This window comes from Monodon monoceros, unplaced genomic scaffold, assembly GCF_005190385.1.
Source record: "Monodon monoceros isolate NGI ecotype Baffin Bay Population unplaced genomic scaffold, NGI_Narwhal_1 Super_Scaffold_14, whole genome shotgun sequence".
Taxonomy (NCBI): Eukaryota; Metazoa; Chordata; class Mammalia; order Artiodactyla; family Monodontidae; genus Monodon; species Monodon monoceros.
In genome coordinates, this window is record NW_021703770.1 from 76,154,535 (window position 1) to 76,178,757 (window position 24,223).

Genomic DNA, 24,223 nt, shown 5'->3' on the forward strand with positions numbered 1-24,223 from the left:
TTAACCAGCTACAGCTGGTTCAGTGCTATAAAAAGAACTAATGAAAACACCAACACTGCCTCTCACCCCACTTCAGCCAGTGTGTCAAGGCTGCTCAGACAGCCCTTTCCAAATACTCTGTGAATGAACCGGCTGAGCTTGGTTCTCTCAGTTGTTTACTGAACAGTAGGGGCAGAGATGTGTGTGCAGGGACCACTGAGCAGAGGTGGGGAGGGCAGGACCACAGGATCTATTAATGCATGAGGCCAATTTTCCGAATGATCTTGAATTTAGCTCTATAACATATAGGAGGCAGAGAAAACTTTCAAAAGCAGAGCTGGAGTACTCTGAGCAATTTCTTAAGCACACATACACACTTTGAGTACTTAAGTTTTTGTCGTGCAAATGTATAATTAAATCTGAGATAAATTAATGCCTTATCAGATATTCTAAGTTCTTAATTCAATGTAAATAATTCCTTACTGACTGCTTTCCAAAAGGAAGCAATCATCTAATAAAGAAATGCTCACAGGGCTTCCCTGGTGGCGCAGTGGTTGAGAGTCCGCCTGCCGATGCAGGGGACACGGGTTCGTGCCCCGGTCCGGGAAGATCCCACATGCCGCGGAGCGGCTGGGCCCGTGAGCCATGGCCGCTGAGCCTGCGCGTCCGGAGCCTGTGCTCGGTAACGGGAGAGGCCACAACAGTGAGAGCCCCGCGTACCGCAAAAAAAAAAAAAAAAAGAAGAAATGCTCACTATTTTAATTCTTTACACGGCTAAAAACGCCCAGACTTTCAGTTAGTGCTAGAAGGGGCTGTGGTGATTCCTTCCATCATTTCATCTCACAGATACTTGTGTGGGGCTCCGAGGATCCTTAGCTTGCCTCAGACCACACTGGCTGGTGGCATAAAGAATCTGGGTGTCTGGCACCCACAACTGTTTCTCTACTCCGTCTTTGCTAGATGTGGCTAAATGAACATGGCCAAGAATAAAACAAACAGTGCCTGGATTATTTCATAGTATCATAGGTTTTGACCTAACCCAGCCTTTTAATGTATGAGGTTACTTGCAATGTCAACTGACAACTTAGGGAGTGTTGCCCCGGCCTTTTTTTCACGTCCTTGAATAGCCTGAAAATGTTATTCAATGCACGATTCTGCTGGATGAAAGGGTTTTTTGCCCTGGACATACAGGGCTGACACTAGGGGCCTGAGACGTTAACCTGCAGTACAGACTCTGAGTCGTTATGTCATCACCACCCCTCCCAAACCCCAGTCCCACACTCCATCTGCCTGTGTGACACCCCTCCAGGGTCTCCCGTCATCACCTCCATTTCCACGTTCAGTTGACGTACTCACTCAAATTAACGTCAGACACCAAATCACAGATCCAGGAAGTTCAGAGAACACCAAGCAGGAATAAATGCCAAAAACTGAACAATAAACAAAAAACCTGAAAGAAGCTAGAGGAAAAAACCACCTTCTCTATAGAGGAAAAAAGGTAAGAATTATACCTGACTTCTAAGAAACCATGCAAACAAGAAGGGAGTGGAGTGAAAGATTGAAAGTGTTGAGAGAAAAAAGCCCCACCAACCCAGAATTCTGTACCCTGTGAAATTATCCTTAAAAAGTGAAGGAGAAATAAAGACTTTCTCAAACAAAAATTGGGGCAATCTGTTGCCAGTAGACCTGCCTTGCAAGAAATGATACAAGAAGTTCTTTTGAGAGAAGGAGAACGATATAGATCAGAAACTTGGATCTACATGAAGGAAGAGGACTGAAGAAGGAATAAGTGAAGGTAAAAATAAAGACTTTTATATTAATTCTTAATTGATCTAACAGATAACAGTTTGTTTGAAATAATAATAGCAACAACGTATTCAATTATGTATGCTTATGTATATTTCTTACGCATACACACACATGCCTATGTGTGTTTACACATAAGTGAAATGAATGACAGCAACAATACAAGGGATGGGCTGGGGGATGGAATCAGGATTGTCTTGTTCTTATAAGGTACTCACACTACCCAGAAGTGATCCGTGTTATTTAAAAGTGGACTTGGATTTGCTGTAAATGTGTACTGCAAACTCTAGGGCAACCACTAAAAACAGTAAAAATATAAGCATAACCGATGTGCTAAAAACAGGAGAGAAAATGTTATATAAAATGCTCAATTAAGCCACAAAAGACAGAAAAAGAACCCACTTTAAATATAAAGTGGATTAAAAGTAAATGGATGAAGAAAAATATTCCATGCTGACATAATAACACAGTAATAGTAACATGCTACCACAATACTGAAAACAACACGCTAATACGTACATAAAGAGAGCGGGAAAAACGACTTTAATTCCGGACGGAGCAGGCTTCAGAGGAAAGTTATCACAGACAAAGAACATTTCACAACGATAAAGGGGTCAATTCTCCAAGAGGACGCAACAATCCTTAATGTGTATGTGCCTAACAACAGAGCATCAAACTCCATGGGATAAAACAGAACTGCAAAGAGAAACAGATGAATCCACGATCACGGCTGGACCCTTTACCACGTCTCTCTCAGAAATGGACAGATCCAGCTCGCAGAAAATCAGCAAGGTCATAGCTGAACTCAACAACACTGTTAATCAACTGGACGTAAGTGGTATCTATAGACTACTTCATCTAACAACTGCAGAGGACACATTCTTTTCAAGCCCACATGGAACATTCACCAAGACAAACCACAGTCTGGGCCACAGAACACATCTTAACATGCTTAAAGAAACAGAAACTATACAATGTATGCTCTCAGTGGAATTACACTAGAATTCAATAACGAAGAGATAACCGAAAAATCTCAAAATACATGGAGATGAAAGACAAACTTTTTTTTAAAATTGAAGTATAGTAATTTACAATGTTTCAGGTGTATAGCAAAGTGATTCGGTTTTATATAACTGAATGTATAACTCTTTCAGATTCTTTTTCTATTATAGGTTATTACAAAATACTGAAGACAGTTCCCGGAGCTATACAGCAGGTCCTTGTTGTTCATCTATTTTTTATATATATATATATATATATATATATATATATATATATACCCCTCCCCCCATCTCCCCCCTCTGGTAACCATATGTTTGTTTTTCTATGTCTGTGAGTCTATTTCTGTTTTGTATTGTGTATTTGTATAAATAAGTTCATTTGTATCAGTTTTTTATTAGATTCCATATATGTGGTATCATATGATATTTGTCTCTGTCTGACCTACTTCACTTAGTATGATAATCTCTAGGTCCATCCATGTTGCTGCAAATGGCACTATTTCAATCTTTTCATGGCCAAGTAATATCCCATTGTGTACGTGCACCACATCTTCTGTATCCATTCATCTGCTGCTTCCGTGTCTTGGCTGCTGTAAACAGTGCTGCTCTGAACACTGGGGTGCATGTATTTCTTCGAATGAGAGTTTTCATCTTTTCTGGATATATGCCCAGGAGTGGGATGGCTGGATCATATGGTAGCTCTGTTTTTAGTTTTTTAAGGAACCTCCATACTGTTCTCCAGACTGGCATTTACATTCCCACCAATAGTGCAAGAGGGTTCCCTTTTCTCCACACCCTCTCCAGCATTTATTGTGAGCTGATACTTAATTGTAGTTCTGATTTGCATTTCTCTAATAATTAGTGATGTTGAGCATCTTTTCATGTGCCTGCTGGCTATCTGTATGTCTTCCTTGGAGAAATGTCTATTTAGGTCTTCTGTCCGTTTTTGGATTGGGTTGTTTTTTTGATATTGAGCTGCATGAGCTGCTTGTATGTTTTGGAAATTAATCCCTTGTCAGCTGCATAATGTGCAAATATTTTCTCCCATTCCATAGGTTAAGACAAACTTTTAAATAACACGAGTCATAGAAGAAATCTCAAGAGAAATTTTAAAATTTTTAATAAATGAAAATGGAAACACAACTTATCAAAATGTGTAGGCTACAGCAAAAGCAGTGCTTAGAGGAAAATTTATACTACTGAACGCATATATTAGAAAAGAAAAATCATCTAAAATCAATAATCTAAGTTTCCACCTTAGGAAACTAGAAAAAAAAAGACCAAACTAAATCCAAAGTAAGCAGGGGGAAAAAATAATAAATAAATGAAAGAATAAAGATTAGAGTAGAAATCAATGAAACTGAAAGGAAATCAATAGAGAAAATCAACGAAACCAAAGCTGATCCTTTGAAAAGATCAATAAAATCTATAAGCCTCGGGCTTCCCTGGTGGCGCAGTGGTTCAGAGTCTGCCTGCTGATGCAGGGGACACGGGTTCGTGCCCGGGTCCGGCAGGATACCACATGCCGCGGAGCGGCTAGGCCCGTGAGCCATGGCCACTGAGCCTGCACGTCCGGAGCCTGTGCTCCGCAACAGGAGAGGCCACAACAGTGAGAGGCCCGCGTACGGCCAAAAAAAAAAAAAATCTATAAGCCTTTAGCCAGGCTAACAAGAAGAGAGAACACAAATGACTAAATATCACAAGTGAAAGAGGGGGGACTTCCCTGGCAGTCCAGTGGTTAAGACTTTGCCTTCCAACGCAGGGGGTGTGGGTTTGATCCCTGGTCGCTGAGCTAAGACCCCACAGGCCTCACAGCCAAAAAACCAAAATGTAAAACAGAAGCAATACTGTAACAAATTCAATAGAGACTTAAAAAAAAAAAAAATGAAAGAGGGGACATCACTACATATTCCATGGAAATTAAAAGGAGGGCTTCCCTGGTGGCACAAGTGGTTAAGAACCCTCCTGCCAATGCAGGGGACATGGGTTCGAGCCCTGGTCCGGAAAGATCCCACATGCCGCGGAGCAACTAAGCCCGTGTGCCACAACTACTGAGCCTGCACTCTAGAGTCCACGAGCCACAACTACTGAGCCTGTGTGCCACAACTACTGAAGCCCGTGCACCTACAGCCCATGCTCCACAACAAGAGAAGCCACCGCAATGAGAAGCCCGCGCACTGCAAGTTAGAGTAGCTCCCGCTCGCTGCAAATAGGGAAAGCCCACGCACAGCAACAAAGACCCAACGCAACGTAAAAAAAAAAAAAAAAAAAGGGCCATTTAAAACAAAAAATTAAAAGGATACTAAAGGAATACTATAATTAACTCTATGCCCACAAATCTAATAACCTAGATGAAATGGACCAATTTCTTGAAAGACACAGTCTGCCAAAACTCACATAAGAAGTAGATAATTTGAACAAGCCTATATCTATTAAAAACATTGAACTAATAATTAATAATCTTCCAAAACAGAAAGCACTAGGCTCAGATGGGTTCACTGGTGAATTTGACCAAACATTTAAGAAAGAAATTATATCAATTCTCTGCAATCTTTTTCAGAGGATAAAAGCAGAAGGAACACTTCCTAGCTTATTCGATGAGGCCAGCATTACCCTAATACCAAAACCAGACAAAGGTATTACAAGAAAAGAAAACTACCAACCAATATGTCTCTTCAACACATAGATGCAAAAATCCTCAACAAAATATTAGCAAATTAAATTCAACAGTGTATAAAAGGAATTATGTACCATGACCAAGCAGGATTTATCCCAGTTTTGCAAGGCTGATTCAACATTTGAAGGTCAATTTATGCAAACCATCACATCAACAGACTAAAAAAGAAAAATTACATGATCATATCAATAGATGCAGAATAAACATTTGACAAAACCTGGTATTTCCTGGTGATAAAAACTCTTAGTAAACTAGGAATAGAGGGGAACTTTCTCAACTTGATGACTATTCAAAAAACCTACAGCTAACATCATACTCAATGGTGAGAAACTAGAAGCTTTCCCACTAAGAACAGGTAAAAGGCAATGATGTCCCCTCTCACCATTCCTTTTTCAACATTATGCTGGAAGTACTTGCTGATGCATAACACAGGAAAAGGAAATAAAAGGCATACAGATTGGGAAGGAAGACATAAAACTGTCTTTGTTTGCAGACTTGACCGTCTATGTAAAAAATCTGAAAGCATCAATCAAAAAACTCCTGGAGGGCTTCCCTGGTGGCGCAGTGGTTGAGAGTTAACCTGCCGATGCAGGGGACGCGGGTTCGTGCCCCGGTCCAGGAAGATCCCACATGCCGCGGAGCAGCTGGGCCCGTGAGCCATGGCCGCTGAGCCTGCGCGTCCGGAGACTGTGCTCCACAACGAGAGAGGCCACAACAGTGAGAGGCCCGCGTACCACAAAAAACAAACAAACAAACAAAAAAACCACACTACCATTTACATTAGCACCCCCCAAAATGAAATACTGAGGTATATTTAGGTACACTGAGGTATAATAATTTATTACAAGATTTACATGAAGAAAACTACCAATATCTGATGAATGAAATCAAAGAAATAAATGGAGAGATATTCCAAGTTCACAGATAGGAAGAGCCAGTATTGTCAAGATGTCAGTTTTCCCCAACTGGATCTATAGATTCAGTGCAATCACAATTAAAATCCTGGCAAGTTATTTTGCGGATACTGACAAACTGATTCTAAAGTTTATATATAGCTGCAAAAGACCTAGAAGAGCCAACGCAATATTGAAGAACAACAAAGTTGAAGGACTGACACTACTCAACTTTAAGACTTACTATAAAGCTACAGTATTAGCTTCATATTATTTCAGAAACGAAGAATAATCTAAAATAAATGATCTAAGTTTCCCCCTTAAGTACTAGTGAAAGTGTGGTACTGGTGAAAGAATGGACAAATAGATCAATGGAACAGAACAGAGAACTAAGAGATAGATCCCTATACATAGAGTCAACTGATCTTTGACAAAGGAACAAAGGTAATACAATGGAGCAAAGACAGTCTTTTTAACAAATGGTACTGAAACAACTGGACATCCACATGCAAAAGAATGAATCTCGACGAAGAATTTATACCCTTTACAAAAATTAACTCAAAATGGATCATAGGCCTAAATGTGAAATGCAAAACTATAAAACTCCTAGAAGATAACATAGGAGAAAATCTAGATGTCCTTGGGTATGGTGATAACCTTTTCAGATACACCACCACAGACATGATCCATGAAAGAAATAACTGATGAGCTGGACTTGATTAAAATTAAAAATTTCTGCTCTGAGAGAAACAATATGCAGAGAATGAAAAGACAGCCACAGACTGGGAGAAAATATCTGCAAAAGACACATCTGATAAAGGACTGGAATCCAAAACATACAAAGAACTATTAAAACTTGACAATAAGAACACAAAACACCTCAGCAGAGAAGATATACATGCAGATGGCACACAAGCATATGGAAAGATGCTCCACATCATATGTCATCAGGGAAATGCAAATTAAGACAGCAATGAGATACTACTACATACCTCTTAGAATGGCCAAAACCCAGAGCACTGACACCATATGCTGGTGAGTGTGTGGACTCAAAGGAACTGTCGTCAGTCACCGTTGGTGGGAATAGAAGACGGTGCAGCCACTTTGGGAGGCAGTTCGGCAGTTTCTTACAAAACTAAACCTACTTTCATGATGTGATCCAACAATTATACTCCTCGGTATTTACCTTAAAAAGCTGAAAATTTATTGCCCCCCCCCCAAAAAAAACCTGCACACGGATGTTTATAGCAGCTTTATTCATAATTCCTAAAACTTGGGAACAACCAAGACATCCTTCAGTAGGTGAATGGGTAATCTGTGGTATACCCAGACAATGGAATATTATTCAGTGCTAAAAGGAAATGAACTATCAATTCATGAAAAGACACAGAGGAAACTTAAATGCATATTACTAAGTTTAAGAACCTGATCTGAAAAGGGTATATAATGTATGATTCCAACTACATTTGCCCCTTGGTATCAAGAGGGGATTGGTTCCAGGACCCCCATGGATACCAAAATCTGCAGGTGCTGAAGTCCCTTAAATAAAATGACACAGTAGAGCTGACCCTCTGTATCCACGGGTTCTACATCCTACAGATACAGAAGGGCAGACTGTATGTGACATTCTGGAAAAGACAAAACTATGGAGACAATAAAAAGATTGGTGGTTGTCAGGGGTGTGGCAGAGGAGGTAGAGCACAGAGGATATTCAGAGCAGTGAAAATATTCTGTGTATTATAATGACGGATATAGGTCATGATACTTTTGTTTGAACCCATGAATGTACATTACCAAGAGTGAACCTGAATGTAAACTCTGGACTCTGGGTGATTATGACATGTCAATGCAGGTTCATCCTTGATAAAAACGCACCATCTGGTGAATGATGTTGATATGGAGGAGGCTACATGTATGTGAGGAAAGAGGTATAAAGGAAATCTCTGCACTCTCCTCTCAATTTTGCTGTAAAACCAAAACTGATCTAAAAATATCAGTCTTAAAAGAGAAAGGGGGGAGAAATAACATAATTTTTAGTTGACAGAATCAGGATTAAAACAATGAATTGGTTCATGGGCTGAATCTGCCAAAGTGAAACTTAACAGAGATAAATACAAGGTGTTGCATTTGGGTCCAAAAAAAATCAACTTCAAAAGCAAGGACATAGGACTTCCCTGGTGGCGCAATGGTTAAGAACCCGCCTCCCAATGCAGGGGACATGGGTTCAAGCCGTGGTCCTGGAAGATCCCACATGATGTGGAGCAACTAAGCCCGTGCGCCACAACTACTGAAGCCCACGCGCCTAGAGCCTGTGCTCCGCAACAAGAGAAGCCGCCACAAGGAGAAGCCCACACACCGCACCGAAGAGTAGCCCCCGCTCGCCACAATTAGAGAAAGCCCGCGTGCAGCAACAAAGACCCAACGCAGCCAGAAATAAATTTTTTTTAAAAAAAGCAAGGACAGAGAAGCTCATCAACAACTTCCCAGGCTTTAACGTAGGAAAACAACTATGATTATGATGAGAAGCACGTTTTGTGTGTGTCATTTTCACATTTGGGGCTGTCGTGCATAAAAGCAAACAGATCAGTTTTACAGGACCCTGAGAGGAAGCATCAGTTCCAAGAGTTAGAAGATGCAGGAGGACAAATTTAGGCTCAAGATAGGAGAGAACTTTCTTGGAACAGAACTTCACATGCATGAATGGCTGAGGCAGAGCAATGTGTCTGCCCCATGAGAGCTCAAACGCTCTACAGCTAAGGCTAAAACATCAAGTCAATGATCTACAACTGGTATCTAAGGGCCAATCCAACTCTTAAGACTCCATGATTCTATAACATTTTTATTGAAAGACATGTAAACCAGAAAACACAAATTAACCAAACCAAAGCTGAATACTCCTACCACCTGGAAAGAAATATTCAAAGACCCATCTGTACGAGTTTGTCTTAGAGCCACATGAAACTGACTCCATGACTTAGAAGAAATGAAAGTGAGGTTCAACCATTAACAAAACCTAAAGCTGGCCCTCACTTCTGTCTTAGATAATTTATCAAAAGAGTTTTATTTTACAACAGGTAATACATTCACATGATTCAAATTCAAACCTCTCCTTCCTTCCCCGACCACCTAGTTCTCCTCCTGGGACAACTAAAGTTACTCCCTTCTTGAGGATTCTTCCGGAAATAGTTTATCCATATAAAGCATTTAGGTGCATACTGCACCCCCCACCAAACTTGTTTTAACCAAATGGTAGTACATTTTGTATACTGTTTTGGACTTCGTTCATTTGTTTTAATAGTGCATGCTGAAGATGATTCCGTATTAATACGAAAGAGCTTTCACATTCCTTATTTTAAGTGACTGCACAGTATTCCAATTTTGACACTGAGATGGCTCCCAAACTAACTCGTAAGTCCTCATGAATGAAGCTGAAGACCAACGGAATCAAATAATTACCATTACTTTTGAAGTCACTTACTTAGTTGTTCTTAAAAAACAACTAAACAACAAAATAAACGGCACCTAAACTAAATAAAAATTCTTATACAATACATATGGGTTTTAAAAAATAACACTTTGTGTAGAGTAATAAATTGTTTCCCAGGTAATTATGGAAAAGCAACACATTTATTTATATTCTTTTGCAAAAGTACTAACATGTTTACAAAATTAAACTATGAAAAAATATAGATATATAAAGGAAAATTAACTCCTGTTAAAATTTAGGAAATGTTCACTGCCCAGCCTATCATCCTTGGCCGTATTTTATTACAGTTTGGGTTAATGCATGCACCTGAAGGGAAAAAAACCTTTAATTCAAGTGACTCAGATTTTGAATAAATTCAGTTTAGTTTTCCTTCAAGACTAAATAAAAACAACTAAATTATTTTGGTTGAATTGGATGACAAGAAAAGATGTCACTGATACGTAAACCTCTGCTACAGAAGATAAAGAAAAGGAAGATATTTTATTAACTAAAAAAAACCCAAGCCCAGCTGGACAAATCAACTAGAAATGACACATGGGAGGAATTCTGATTCAAACACAAATCTCAAACATAAAAGCCCGAACTCTGCATGATCTCCTGCCTCCAACTCCTGCCTTCATCACACACTCTCAACTTTTACAGCTTCCTTGTGACATTAAGGTCCATTGTGGCCTAAAGGAAACCTCTGAGGATTGTCACGCACCCTGAAGATGCTACAGTTGCCCCGAGGACCACGCGTGGCTCTGCATACTTCAACCACGCAGGCTCCTGGCACCGAGAGTGTGCGCGCAGATGCCCTGACACAGGCGTGACACTCATCTCCTTAGAGTTTCCTACCCCACATGCATTGAGGATCATCCAGGGCAAGTCTGGGCACGGAGGTGACTTTTGTTCATGTAGTTATTTTAGGACGGGGCTCTAGTTTCTTTCCTGTTAATGCCGTTTTTTGCGCTGCAGGGTGATGTGCCCAAGAGGCTCGATAAAGGTTGCCTAACTGAACAGTACCCTGGCAACACGGGCCCACTGTTCCCACCTGACCTTCTAAAGGGAGATAAAGGGTCTTCTGACGGCCAGAGTAATGCTCTTCTCACCATACAACTATGTTTGTGGGTGAAGAATCCCAACTCTGTACCTTCGACACAGAAGTGAACACGAATAATAAATGACTTCAAAGACAACTCGGGAATCTGGCTCGTACATCACTCTGCCCTGAGCTTGTCAAAGTCACAAATGCTCTTGCTTCAGACTCCCTTAGATACCAAGGGACGTACAGTGAATGCTCTAGCTCTGTCCCCAGGACATTATTGAACAGGAGTTAAAACGTAAGTTAATTTTTAAAAAAGTAACGTTACAGTGTAGAGACCTGATAAACACTACCTTAACCAGTAATCAAGTCAGCAAGAGCAGAGATAAGTCGTGCTGACGGGACGTGCCCTTGGCATGATGTGGGGAAAATGGCTCTTCACCTGTGATCTTCCTCCCCCAAACTCATACCACCCTAAATATCAGAAAAACACAAATTAAGGGATATTCTACAAAATACCTAGCCAGTAATCCTCACAACTGGCAAGGTCACCAAAAGAAAGCAGATCTATGAAACTGACAGTCCAAAGTAGCCTAAGAAGACATGACAACTAAATGTAGTATGGTCTGCGGATGGGACCCTAGAACAGAAAAAGGACATTAGGGAAAATCTGAAGAAATGTGAATAAAGTATAAGTTTCAGTTGATAATAATAGTATCAATATTGATTCAATAAATGTGATACTGTATCATAATAATATATGATGTTAAAGATGGGGAAATCACACCTGAAACTTATACAATATTATCAATCAACTATACCTGAATAAAAAAAATTGGGGAAACTGGGTATGGGGTATGTGGAACTCTCTGTATTATCTCTGTAAATCTAAAACTATTCTAAAATAAAAAGTATATTAAAATCAATTTTTAAAAAAGCAACGATAAGTGCATGTTTGTAAACTCCTATTACAGAGAAGGTTATTGCCAAGAAGGATCAAGTAGAATAGAAGTAGTTCCATAACCTGGTGACTCAAAGCAATTATTTTAATAATTTGGTTACACCACCTTCTCTACTAAGAATCACCATGTTAGTAAACTTCTCTGATCCCTAACCGTATGATGTGTAATCCCAAAAAAGTTGGATTAGGCTGTGCAGAAAAAGCATTTGACAAAATCCGACACTCTTTTATGATAAAAGCACTCAACAAACTAGGAACAGAAGGGAACTTCCTCAACCTGACACGGGACATACGTGAAAAATCCACAAACAACATCAGACTTGGTGGCGCAAGATGAAGTTCCCCTAAGATCAGGAACACAATGAAGATACCTTCTCCTGCTGTCTGCGTTTAACGCTGTACTGGAAATTCTACCCAGAGCAATTAGGTAAGAACGAGAAACAAATACATTGCAAAGGAAGAAGTAAAAATATCTCTTCACACTAGTTAAAACAGTTGTCATTAAAGGAAAGAAAATAACAAGTGTCAGGGAGGATGTGGAGAAATTGCAGCCCCGATACGTGGCTGGAGGGAATATGAAATGGTGCATCTGCTGCAGAGAATATTCTGGTGGTTCCTCAAGAAGTTAAACAGAGAATTACCATATAACCCAGCAATTCAACTCCTAGGGATATACCCAAGAAAAATGAAAACGTGTTCACAGAAAGACTTCTAGAAAGATGTTCACAGCAGCATCATTCATAATAGCCCAAAGTGGAAACAACCCAAATGCCCATCAGCTGATGAATGGATAAATGAAATTTGATATATCTATACAATGGAATATTATTCGGCCATAAAAAGGAAAGAAGCACTGACAAAGGCTCCATCATGGACAAACTTTGAAAACATGATGCTGAGTGAAAGACACCAGACACAAAAATCCACACACTGTATGACTCCATTTACATGAAATGTCCAGGACAGGTAGAGATGGAGAGACAGAAAGCAGACCTGCAGTTGCCAGGGGCTGGCCGGGTTGGGGAGGTTTACGGGGAGGGACTGCTAATGGGTGCAGGGTTTCCATCTGCGTTAAAAAAAAATGTGTTGGAACTAAATAGAAACAGTGGCTGCACAACACTGCGGAGGTACTAAACGTCACTGAGTTGTACACTTTAAAATGGTTAATTTTATGTTATGTGAATTTCACCTTAATCAAAAAAACTTTTCAAAGAAAAGGTGATGTGCACACACAAAATCCACCTGTTCTAACAGGCATTCAGGGTAATGTCAAATTCCTCCCCAGGCAGTGATGGAAACAGCCTCTCCTCATGTAAACTTCCAGGTAGTCTGTTTATTACGGGGGCATTTATGCATGTCCCTATGCAAATATGCACTCTTTGTGTTGTTTTTACTAAATGTTAACTGAGCATGCTCTCTCCAACCAGAAGGGACAGGAGAGTTGCAGATGTCACATGGCCAGGAAAAAAGGCAGAGAGCCCCCTGGGATGGGGCTTCATTGCTGCACCTCAATCCTTGGGTCAGTCTCTCTCCTACTTTCCACCCACCCTCCAAAACAGACCAGATACTCTTCTTTAGGAAGCACCTGGAAGAAATTCAAAATTTAAACATAAACGAACGTTGGCAGATAGTCTACCACGATGAATGTACTTGCTACCAAAAATGTAGTAACCCTGGTGTGCAAAGCACATCATCGTAGGAAATCTCTCGTTCTCATCTTTTCTGAAGAGAAGATGATGCCTTAATGAGAATACAAATTGGAATTACTCGCTTGCAAAAGATTTAAAGGTAACTTTTTCTGGTGTCTCTGCCGTCACTGCAGTTTTCCACTTTTCTACAGCTCACAGAAAGACAGGCCTTCCAAGAACGTCTGTGGTTCTCCTGCACAGCCAGCGTTTCACTGTCACTTATTCGTGGGCAAAGCTGCCTAAGCCGCCTCTTAGTTTTCCAAAAGGCTGTGTAAGTGGTGAGACATCGGGAAATTTGGCGTTTATTTCGCTCTTCTCTTTCCACTCCCCAACATTTAACCAGCCTGGTCCTTTCTGCTCATCCCCTCCTGCAGGAACTTCTGACACCTGCATTCAGATTCCACAGCAGAAAGAGGACGGACAGGCCAGGACACAGCCGAGGACCCCACAGAGCATCTGTGAGACAATCAGAGCTACTCCAGACCAGGGACACCTTACCCCGCCAGCTTTCCCTGCACAATGCAGACCTTCTTCTTTCTTTAATTCAAATCATGGGTCTCTTCCTCCTCAGCTAATTAAGTTTCATTTAGTTAAATACTGTTTTCATCCTTTCATCTTCTACCTGTGGCTGCCTGATTTCTTCTTGATTTCCCTTAGCGCTGCAGGAATTGTAACAAATGCTTTGAAACCTTTCAGTCGTTCTCAACTGGACTCTCTTTCTCTCTTCATGGACATTCTCGCCCCAGCGCAGCTCTTATTCCCGCCTTGCCTCCTCCCTGAGGGCCCTTCTGCTTTGCCCTCCGCCTGCTCCTTTACACTCGCTGACCACCCTGCAGGGGCCCGGAGTCCAAGCGTCTCACCTTCCATCTTTCTTAAAGCACAGTGTTGCCGGCGATTCTGACCTCACCAGCCTCCCTGTCAGTCTCCTTAGAGGAATGACAGCACATGTGGTACCTCCCCACAGCCTGGTGAGTCCTGAGTAAAGAAGGGGACACAACCACCCACTATGTCCTCAGGTCCCCACCCACCACTCCGTTTCCCCATCCACACGTACTGCTATGTGTCCACTACCTTCGTGGTCCTGTACCAAAACCAGATGAGTCACAGTCCTTGACCTCAGATGGTTAAACGGGAGAAGCGACATTCAAAAACGGTTATGTATGGGCTGCTTCTGAAAGCACTGACAAGTACTAGAGAATGCACAACACCTGGCCATTATCCTCACTATACGACAAGGACCTGTCTAGATGCCCTTGCATCTGTCCCTCTCTTTCTGTATCTGTGCAAATAAACGTGAAGGTTCAGAACACTGATATCACTGCCAGGCCAACTGGTCTGGAAGAAACAAGGGTCCCTGTTCATATATCACAGTGTCTCTCTCTTCCAAAGAATGGTTTTGGAGGATATGTTTGCTGCAATTTTCTGTGGCACATGGGGCTGATGAGGCTCAAGCTAATTAGAACTTCAGGGCCAAGCAATGAGCACAACGAGGGTAAGCCTGCCAAGACTGCCAGCTGGCTGCCCCAAGCAGCTCTGGGTCCAGCAGCAGCCGGGAGGCAGGGCAGAACAGGTCCACGTGACAGACGCGAACAGGGAGAAAGGGGCAGTGAACTGCGGCAGCCCAGCTGGCTCTCACTCTTGACCTCACCCGTCTGTGCATCTTTGGCTGCCGAGGCACGTGGTGCTCAGTGCTTGCATTTGGCTGCCTACCACCGCGCCCCCCCCCCCACAAGTTGCGGGCTGTCACTCTGTCTCCCGTGGCTCTGCTCTGTGCTGTCGTCTCAGAGCACACATTAGAGCCGCAACCTGACTCATAGGAAAGTTCTAGTGTGACCACAGTACTGCTCCAGGTCACAGCTGCAGGCACGGGAGGGTGGCGGTGCAGACCATTAGAGGTCTCCAGACGCTTTTAGGAACAAAAGTTTCCAGGGAAAGGAGGTCAGAAACAGGCAGAAAATTCCATGCCTTTTATATAGGGCCACCTTGAAACCATTCTTGATCTTGATGGATAACAGGTGCTGGAAAATCACCAAGGCCAGATTAAGATGCAAACTTAGAACTATGGATACACACAGCAGAGTCATCTGGCTGTGAATCTGGAAAATTACTCTTGCTATCTTCATACTGTTATGAAAATTTTATTTTCATAATTTTCTGTACTCACATCACTAGGCTGTTGCCATTCCTTTTGATTTTTTCAAGTGTATCACTGGTTTAATACATAAAAAAAGAACAAGGGAACTTTCATTGCCATTTCATACTATCAATAAGCTCATTAAATATGCATTAAATAATCTCATAAGCAAATATGAATTGGATCAATGATAGGGGTTGGTATTATACAGTGTTTAAAGAACATGAACATACTGCTTTCAGATTATCCACAGCTCTGATTTTACTCTGAAACCTTACAAATTTCAATCAGCTAGCTGTAACCTGATACCAGACCAATAAAATGATAAAAGCTTAAAAAAGAGATAAAGCGTAGGAAAATGGATCCATTTTGTTTCATCTAGAAGGGGAGAAATGATACACAAAGACAAACTACCATAAATACCAAAAAGAAATACATCAAACTGAAATATATTTAGGGATATATAATAGGCACAATATTTGCACAAGATGCAATAATAAATACTCCTACACGTAACCCCTACCTGCAAGGAGCTGACAACCTTAAAGACTGACACCTCTGTAACTAACCACAATACAAATGACCGTAATAATCATAAAGCAAATAGTGTTAAGAGTGTCTACTTGGCATCAAGCATTTTATAAATGTTATCTCACTGAATCTTCACAACAACCATGCAAGGCTGACAGTGACGGTGCTAACTGCATGGGGCTGTTACGAAAATGAAGAGAGTTAAGATTACCCATCTACCTACCTATCTATCTGCCTACCTGTCTACCTGCCTACCGATCTCTAACCAAGAACATAGAGCTAGCAGATGGCGGAGTTCAGATTCAAACCCAAGTTTGTCTGCTTCCAAAATTTGGTTTTTTTTCATCCTACCACATTGAAGAAGAGGCTATTTTCTACGGGGGAAATCAAGAGAGACTTCACAAGGCAAGTGGTGTAAGATGGTAGTGAAGTCCGCACAGGACCTCAAGAGACTGAGGAAAATGAGCAGGAAGATGAGCTACTGTGAAAACACCACAGCTTCAAATAGCCATTTCTATTTTTCTGCCTCAAGACAATTAAAAGCGCTTCCAGGACAATTAAGAAAGAAAAAGAAATAAGATACAACCAGATTGGAAATGAAGAAGTAAAACTATCTTGAAGTAAAACTATCTTTATCTGAAGACTGCATGATTTTATGTGTGAAAAATCCTAAGGAATCCACTAAAAGACTATGAGAGCGAATACAGCAAATTCAGCAAGACTTTAGAACACAGGCCAATATGTAAAAATCACTTGCATATCTACACATTAGCAGTAAACAATCAGAAGTGAAATTAAGGAAGCAACTGCATTTACAATAGCATAAAAAAAGAATAGGTATAAACTTAACAAAAGAAATGCAAGATTTGCAGGCTGAAAGCTACAAAGCACTGATGAAAGAAATTAAAGATCTAATTAAATGAGAAGACATCCCTTGTTTATGGATCCAAAGACTAAGTATTGATAAGACAGCAATTCTCTTCAAACTGACATACACATTCAACACAATCTCTATCAAAAACCCAGTTGGTTTACTGCAAAATAAATAAAAATTAACAAGCTGATTCTAAAATTCATGTGTTAATATAAAAGACTCACAATTCCAAACATAATCTTGGAAAAAATAAAGTTAGAGGACTCACACTCCCTGATTTCCAAACATACTATAAAGGTATGGCATTGATAATTAAGATCATTGTGGTGCTGGCATAAAGACATGCAGACAGAGCAACGGAGGAGAACTGAGAGTCAAAACACTTCCATGTATGGTCAACTGATTTTTGACAAGGGTGCCAAGAAAATTCCATGGAGAAAGAGTAGTCATTTTAGCAAATAGTGCTAGGACAACTGGATACACACATGTAAAAATGAGGCTGGAGGGCCTCCCTGGCGGCGCAGTGGTTGAGAGTCCGCCTGCCGATGCAGGGGACACGGGTTCGTGCCCAGGTCCGGGAAAATCCCACATGCCGCGGAGTGGCTGGGCCCGTGAGCCATGGCCGCTGAGCCTGCGCGTCCGGAGCCTGTGCTCCGCAACGGGAGAGGCCACGGCAGTGAGAGGCCCGCGTACTGCATAAAAAAAAAAAAATAATAAAATGAGGCTGGACCCCCGCCTTACATCATACACAAAAATTACTCAAATGGACTACAGACCTAAATGTAAGCGTAAAAACTATAAAACTCTGAAGAAAATACAGGAGTAAACCTTCATAACCTTGGATTAGGCAACAGTTTCTTAGATATGACACCAAAACACCAACAGCACAAGCAACCAAATGAACAAACAAAAAGATAAATTGGACATCGCCAAAATTATAAACCTTTGTGCTTCAAAGAACACTATAAAAAAAAGTGAAAAAAAACCCACTACAGAATTAATATTTGCAAATCATATATATGACATGAGACTTGTATTTGCAAATCATATATATAAGACTCATATCTCATATATATGAGAATAAAGAACTCTTATAATTCAACAAAAAAGGACAAATAACCCAAATAAGAAAATGGGCAAAGGACTTAAACAGGCATTTCTCCAAAGAAGTATGCAAATGGCCAAGAAGCGTATGATAAGATGCTCAACATCATTAATCCTTAGGTAAATGTAAATCACAGCCACAATGAGATACTACTTCATATCCACTAGGATGGCTAGAATAAAAAAGACAATCACAAGTGTTGAGAGGATGTGCAGAAATTGGAGCCCTCATACATTGCTGGTGGGAATGTAAAATGGTGCAGTTTCTTTGGAAAAAACTTTAATTCCTCAAAGAATTAAAAAAGAAAGGAGCTACCATATGACCCAGCAATTCCACTCCTAGATATATACTCAAGAAAACTGAAAAATTACATCCACAGAAAAAACTTGGACACAAATGTTCATAAGCAGCGCTATTCCAAAACAGATAAATCCACAGAGACAGAAAGCAGAGTAGTGGTTGCCATGGAGAAGGGGAGTCAGCAGCCACTTGGTATGGAGTTTCTTTTAGAGGTCACAAAAATGTTCTAACATTAGAATATGGTCATGATTGAACAACTCTGTAAATGTAATAAAAACTGTTGACCTGTACACTTTAAAAGGGTGAATTTTTACAGCATGTGAATTATGTATTGATAAAGCTCTTTAAAAAAGAGGTAGAAGTAAGATAGATTCTTTTAGCTTCTTTTCAACTTCCAATTTTGACAGCTGTTTGTGTACGCATTAAAGAACAGCTAGGACTAGAACTGTAATTCCATGGACTTGATGCTATTTTTACCCCTCACAGTAATTCAGAATGTGAACAGGAGGAACGGCAAAGAATGTAAAAGATCTGGATGTCAATCAGTAGAATTACCAGCAATAAGACAGGACTGAGAAGAAAATGGGGCTGAATGACCTTGGAATATCACAAAAGAGGTGTTTTAGAGAGGAAATAAGCAAAAGTTAAGAGCTGGGAAGCTGAGATTAAAGGGTTTATTTAAGACTCATGAACACAGAGTTAATGACTAACTAGAAAAACCTTAAGAAAAACCTGAGGAATGGGCTATGACATCATTTATGAGGACACGTTAAAAAAATGATGCTCTCCTCTTATAATACCTTTGCATCACGATAAAAATACTCAAATCATTGAAGAGGAGTGATTCCAACTTTTCTACAATATGAAGAAATAAAGTACAAGTAAAATCACAACCTTAGAGATGTGATGCTGAGCGGGTCAATCAATGCAATCACTGCACAGTCTGGTGGGTGTGGCAGGCACAAAAGGAGGGCAGGTGGGGTGGCCTGTGTGCCTCTGATGAGCAGGAACTGTCGTCCTCCCTTTGGGCTCTTCCACCGCTGACATGTATGAACTGCTGTTCTGGAGGAAGAACACCACGCCATTCCATCTTGATACACACACAAAAGAGACATGAATCCAGCATATCATCCAACCAGGTAACAGGAAGAAAGTGAAAGTTCATAAGAGCTGGAGACCTAGCTGGTGAGCACACAGCTGATGACTTTCTTTTCAAAAGAGCCCTGGCAAGCTGGAGACAAGAATCGTTCTCTACTGTCCAAACACAAACAAAGGGCTCGAATCATCCCACCCACTACCTGCTAGTTCCTCATTCTGCATTTCCACCATCAGCCATCTGGGATGTCTTTAGTTGCTCTAGATAAAAGACAAAACTAGACCAGCTGTAGTTAACAGCACCATCCAACACGGGACGTGGCACTCGGGCAATTACTGGAAATGTGTTTATTGCAGAGGAACTTCTATACTTCCATCACTGAGAGGCAGGGGTCGCAGTTCACATGTGAGCACGCATAAATGTTTGTTTTCTAAAGTAAATGAGCTTCAACTCCTTGCCGATGAGTAGGGCGAGGGTGGCCAAAAGCATGGAAGCAAAACCGCTTTAGTCAAGCTTCCCCTGCAGCTAGACAAGGGACACAAAAGCAACACAAATGCTGATTCGTAACTAGAGGTCTTTTCTTTGCTTATGTTAGGTTTCTATTACTGTACAACGTTGTTTATCAGTATTTTACAATTTTAAAGTATTCACGCTTGCTTTTCAAGAGCTAGTGAGCCACCCTGAGTGCTATTAGTATATGGGAAGCATCGTGGTAAATGCTTTACATCTGTGATCGCATTTAATCCTCATCATGAACCTGTATTATGGACAGTATTATAATTCCAATTTCACAAATAAGGAAACACAATTTGCTCCAAGTCTCCCTGCTAAGTGGGGGAGTCAGCATTTGAACCAAGACTAGTCTGAATCTAGACCTTCTGCTCCTTCCACTGACGACCTGCCTCTACCTCAACGCATTTTCAAAAGACAAATGGTATTTGCCTTTCTCTGTCTGACTTACTCCACTTAGTATGATATTCTCTAGGTCCATCCATGTTGCTGCAAATAGCAATATTTCACTCTATTTTATGGCTGAGTAGTATTCCATTGTGTATACATATACCACACCTTCTTTATCCATTCATCTGTTGACAGACATTTAGGTTGCTTCCAAGTCTTGACTATTGTAAATAGTGCCACTGTGAACATTGGTTATACTGAAATCTAAAAAAAATGATACAAATGAACTTATTTACAAAACAGAAACAGACAGACATACAAAACAAATTTATGGTTACCAAAGGGGAAAGCGGGGGAGGGAAACATTAGGAATTTGGAATTAACAGATACACACAACTAGAGAAAATAGATAAACAGCAAGGACCTACTGTAGAGCACAGGGAACTATATTCAGTATCTTGTAATAAACCATAATGGAAAAGAATATATATACACAAAACTGAATCACTGTGCTGTATACCTGAAACTAACACCATTGTAAATCAACTATACTTCAATTAAAAAAAAAAAGAAGAAAGAAAACTGGTCCCAACATTGGAAGCAAGAGACAGAATGCCTGCACTGTGGTTCTGCTGTGCTGTTGAATGCTGGGCATTCTCACTCCCTTCTGCGTCAACAAAACTTTGCTGTCACAACCTGTCCACGCTCCCCACTTCCCACCCACTCCTGCGTGCCCAGGGAGCTAGCATCCACCTCCACCCCCAGCAACTCCTGTGCATAAAGTCATCCAGGAACTTAACACGGCTTCATCCGTCACCTTATTAGGCTTCTCTGAGGCACCCCGTCAGCTGCCCTCTACCACACGTGGCACCCCACCATGCTGAGTGCCTGCCACGACTAGCCCTTCCTCTCCAGGCTCCTCTGTGGTCCCTCTTCTACCCATTCTCTAATGCTACAGGACCTTAGATCTTGACGCTACACCTCTTCTTTCTTTTGTGTCTACTATTTCCCTAATGTGCTCTCATCCACTGCCCTGGCTTTAGACAGTTTCCAGCTGGGACAGAACAGCTGTGAAGGGGGTAAAGGGAGGAGGGCTGGGGCATCTGCCTCTCACTACAGTCCCTCCAGGGCCTTTGGAACTTAGCACCATGGACAACCGTAACCTCTTCAGATTAGCCAACAAAACGAATGCACATACAAATATACAGACCGACCAGCTGTAGGCTGAAAACCCCCCAATATTTATTTCCAACCTAAAATCTTTTCTGAATGTGAGATCTGTATATCCAGACTTTTCATCTGACATCCTTTCTTGCACGTCTCATAGGAATCTCAAACTAAACAGGCCCCAAACTGAATTCTCAAGCTTCCCTCCAAACCAGTTTTCTCACCTCAGTAAATGGCCCATCACTCAACCAAGCACTCAAACTGAGGATCAGTCTTAATATTTCCTTCCCCCTACCCCCACTCAATCCCTTACCAAGTCACCACACGCATCAGAAACATTCCTCCATTTTGCCGTGGTGCCGCGTGAGACTTGGAGCCTGGGCTGTGCTGGATGCAGCAGTAGCCTCTTCCCGGCCTCTCTGCTTCCACTGGGGCCCTGCTCCACAACCCCTCTTCCCCAAACCATCTTCCATCCCACAGCTGAAGTGTCTGTCAGATGGGTACACCTTGTTTGGGGTTGGCTCCTGCTCATGGCCCACGCACGCTGGCCACTCCACCATCTCCCTCCTGTTTGGAGCTCTCAAAGGCACTCCCTCTATTTCACCTGCTTTTCACCTAACATCCACTTAGCTTTCAAGTGTCACTTAAATAGTACTGCCTTAGAACACCTGCACTTGAATCCACAAAGTAAACTCTTTCCCTTCTCCACTTGTCTCTCACAGTATCCCACTTTTTCCTTACCAGAGCACTGACCACAACTTAAAACCATAAACGTATTTGTTTTCAATTGTTTTGTGTGCGACGCCCTCACCAGACTATGCCCCGTGAGCACAGCATGATGCCTGTTTTTGTCAACCATGCAGACCCAGAATCTGGCCCAGGGTAACGGTGGATTTTTTTTTTCCTTAGTGAAAAGAAGAAGAAATATTAAGACAAAAGACTAAAGGAAGGGTCAAAGGATGAAAAGAGAATAACATCAAGGTATAGAGGAAGGAAAATGTGCCTATTTTTCCTGAGTTCAGCTCAATGAATTTCCATAAAACTGAAGTGCAAGATAACTAGAAAATAGTTAAATAAGAAGGTTCTGTCCCCTCCAGGCGTTTGTCCAAATGCATGACCATTTCTATGAATTCAACGCCCTCACGAAAGACTAACTCTCCCATAATAAGTATTTCTGCAATGACAGGCTAGAAAGAATGTGCGTCTCTGAGGGGTAAAATAAGTTAAATATCTCAAGGAGAAAGGAAGTGAAGGTTTCACAGAAAGGGAGGAAAAAAGGCAATGTTTAACGGCGATCCCCACGGACCTGGAGCAAGGCCGTTCGGTCTAGATTCCACTCTGCCAGGAGGGAGCGGGTCACTAGGGAGTCCACTTACTTTTTCTTGGCCCCAGTTTCCATCAGTATAAACCAGTGCTCCCTTTGGGCTAAAAAAGCCTATGGTCTTATTAGTCATGTGTTTATATAATATTCATCCAATATGCAGTGGATCTAGATAAAGGTGTGTTTTGCCTCTGAACAGACTGCCTTGCTTACTGTTTAGGGAGTGTTCTCTGGACTGGTTTTTTGTTACCTTTGATTTAGGGGGTTATAAAACTTCAGTTTGTGTTGGTTACGCTGACCTATAACACCTTGAGAGACCAAGTAGAAATGTTTTCTGTAATAGCTTGAGTTAAAGGACGTCATCCTGAAGAACAACGGACTGGAGACTCCGACTTATTACATTTCTGAAACCTGAAGTGTATTTCTGATACTGTTTCACAGCTCAGAGAATATGAACCTTTTGACAGAATCTATCTGACCCCCTTCAGGACTGGCAGGCTTCAAACAGATTTCTTTTGATTTCAAAGCTGACAAAAATTGGGCTGTCTGCCAGAAGACAAGCTCTTACTGATCTCATAAAAGTGACACGGCTAGAGCACTAGCTTGATACGATCAAAGTGCCAAGTTAGACCGAAAAGTCACCACAGCTTCCTCGGGAGGCACCTGGCCTGCTCTGGGCAGGAAGGGAGAATCACCGTGGCCGCAGAGTCTCATAAGACAGCGCTGTCTGTCTTTGCACAGGCCTTAATATATTCTGACACAGCCATTTCTGACTGTAGAAAACACACAGTGATCAGAGTAGTCTTCAGCTCACTGCTGGCTAGAGAGGTCTCTGAGGTAAAGCAGGTGAGGTAACGCAGGGGACGGCAGGTCAGCGGCCCTCACTCCCTCCTATGCTGGCTGTGCTCGGGCCTCTGGACAAGACTGACTCTGTGCACTGCACAGCTGCCCCAAGTTACCGACGGGCAGGAAGTTACAGGCAGAATTCAAGTAGAAAAGGGTGACCTAGGCGATACGCCTAAGTCTTCTGATGGTGTCTCCTCTTGTATCGTGTTGCACATGCAGGTGTAAAGGTCCACACCAGGACACATGCTGCTGAGGGACTCTCCAAGAGATGCCTTATACAAACCAGCAAAGAATCACTAGGGTGCTAAGTGTAATGTTACTTCTCTCTTAATGTGATTTGTAAACTGGAGACCCTGATCATTATTATAGCAAATGAATCTAGAAAAAACTAATGATCAGTTATACAATAAGACCTTTTTGTACCCCAAAGACA

At 41.5% G+C, this 24,223-nt stretch overlaps 1 protein-coding gene across 12 annotated transcripts in view; it reads right to left on the bottom strand.

The window, feature by feature from the left end:
* The window catches only part of SPIDR (scaffold protein involved in DNA repair), a 384,011-nt gene that overhangs the window by 103,759 nt on the left and 256,029 nt on the right, over window positions 1–24,223 (bottom strand). The window contains exon 1 of one of the 12 annotated variants that reach the window (XM_029223071.1): window positions 19,355–20,546. The exons of the other annotated variants lie outside the window; for them this stretch is intronic. Coding sequence (XP_029078904.1) covers window positions 19,355–19,575 — 221 coding nt within the window. The 5' untranslated portion in view covers window positions 19,576–20,546. Of the gene's footprint in view, window positions 1–19,354; window positions 20,547–24,223 lie in introns of those variants that run through there. 12 annotated transcript variants of the gene reach the window in all.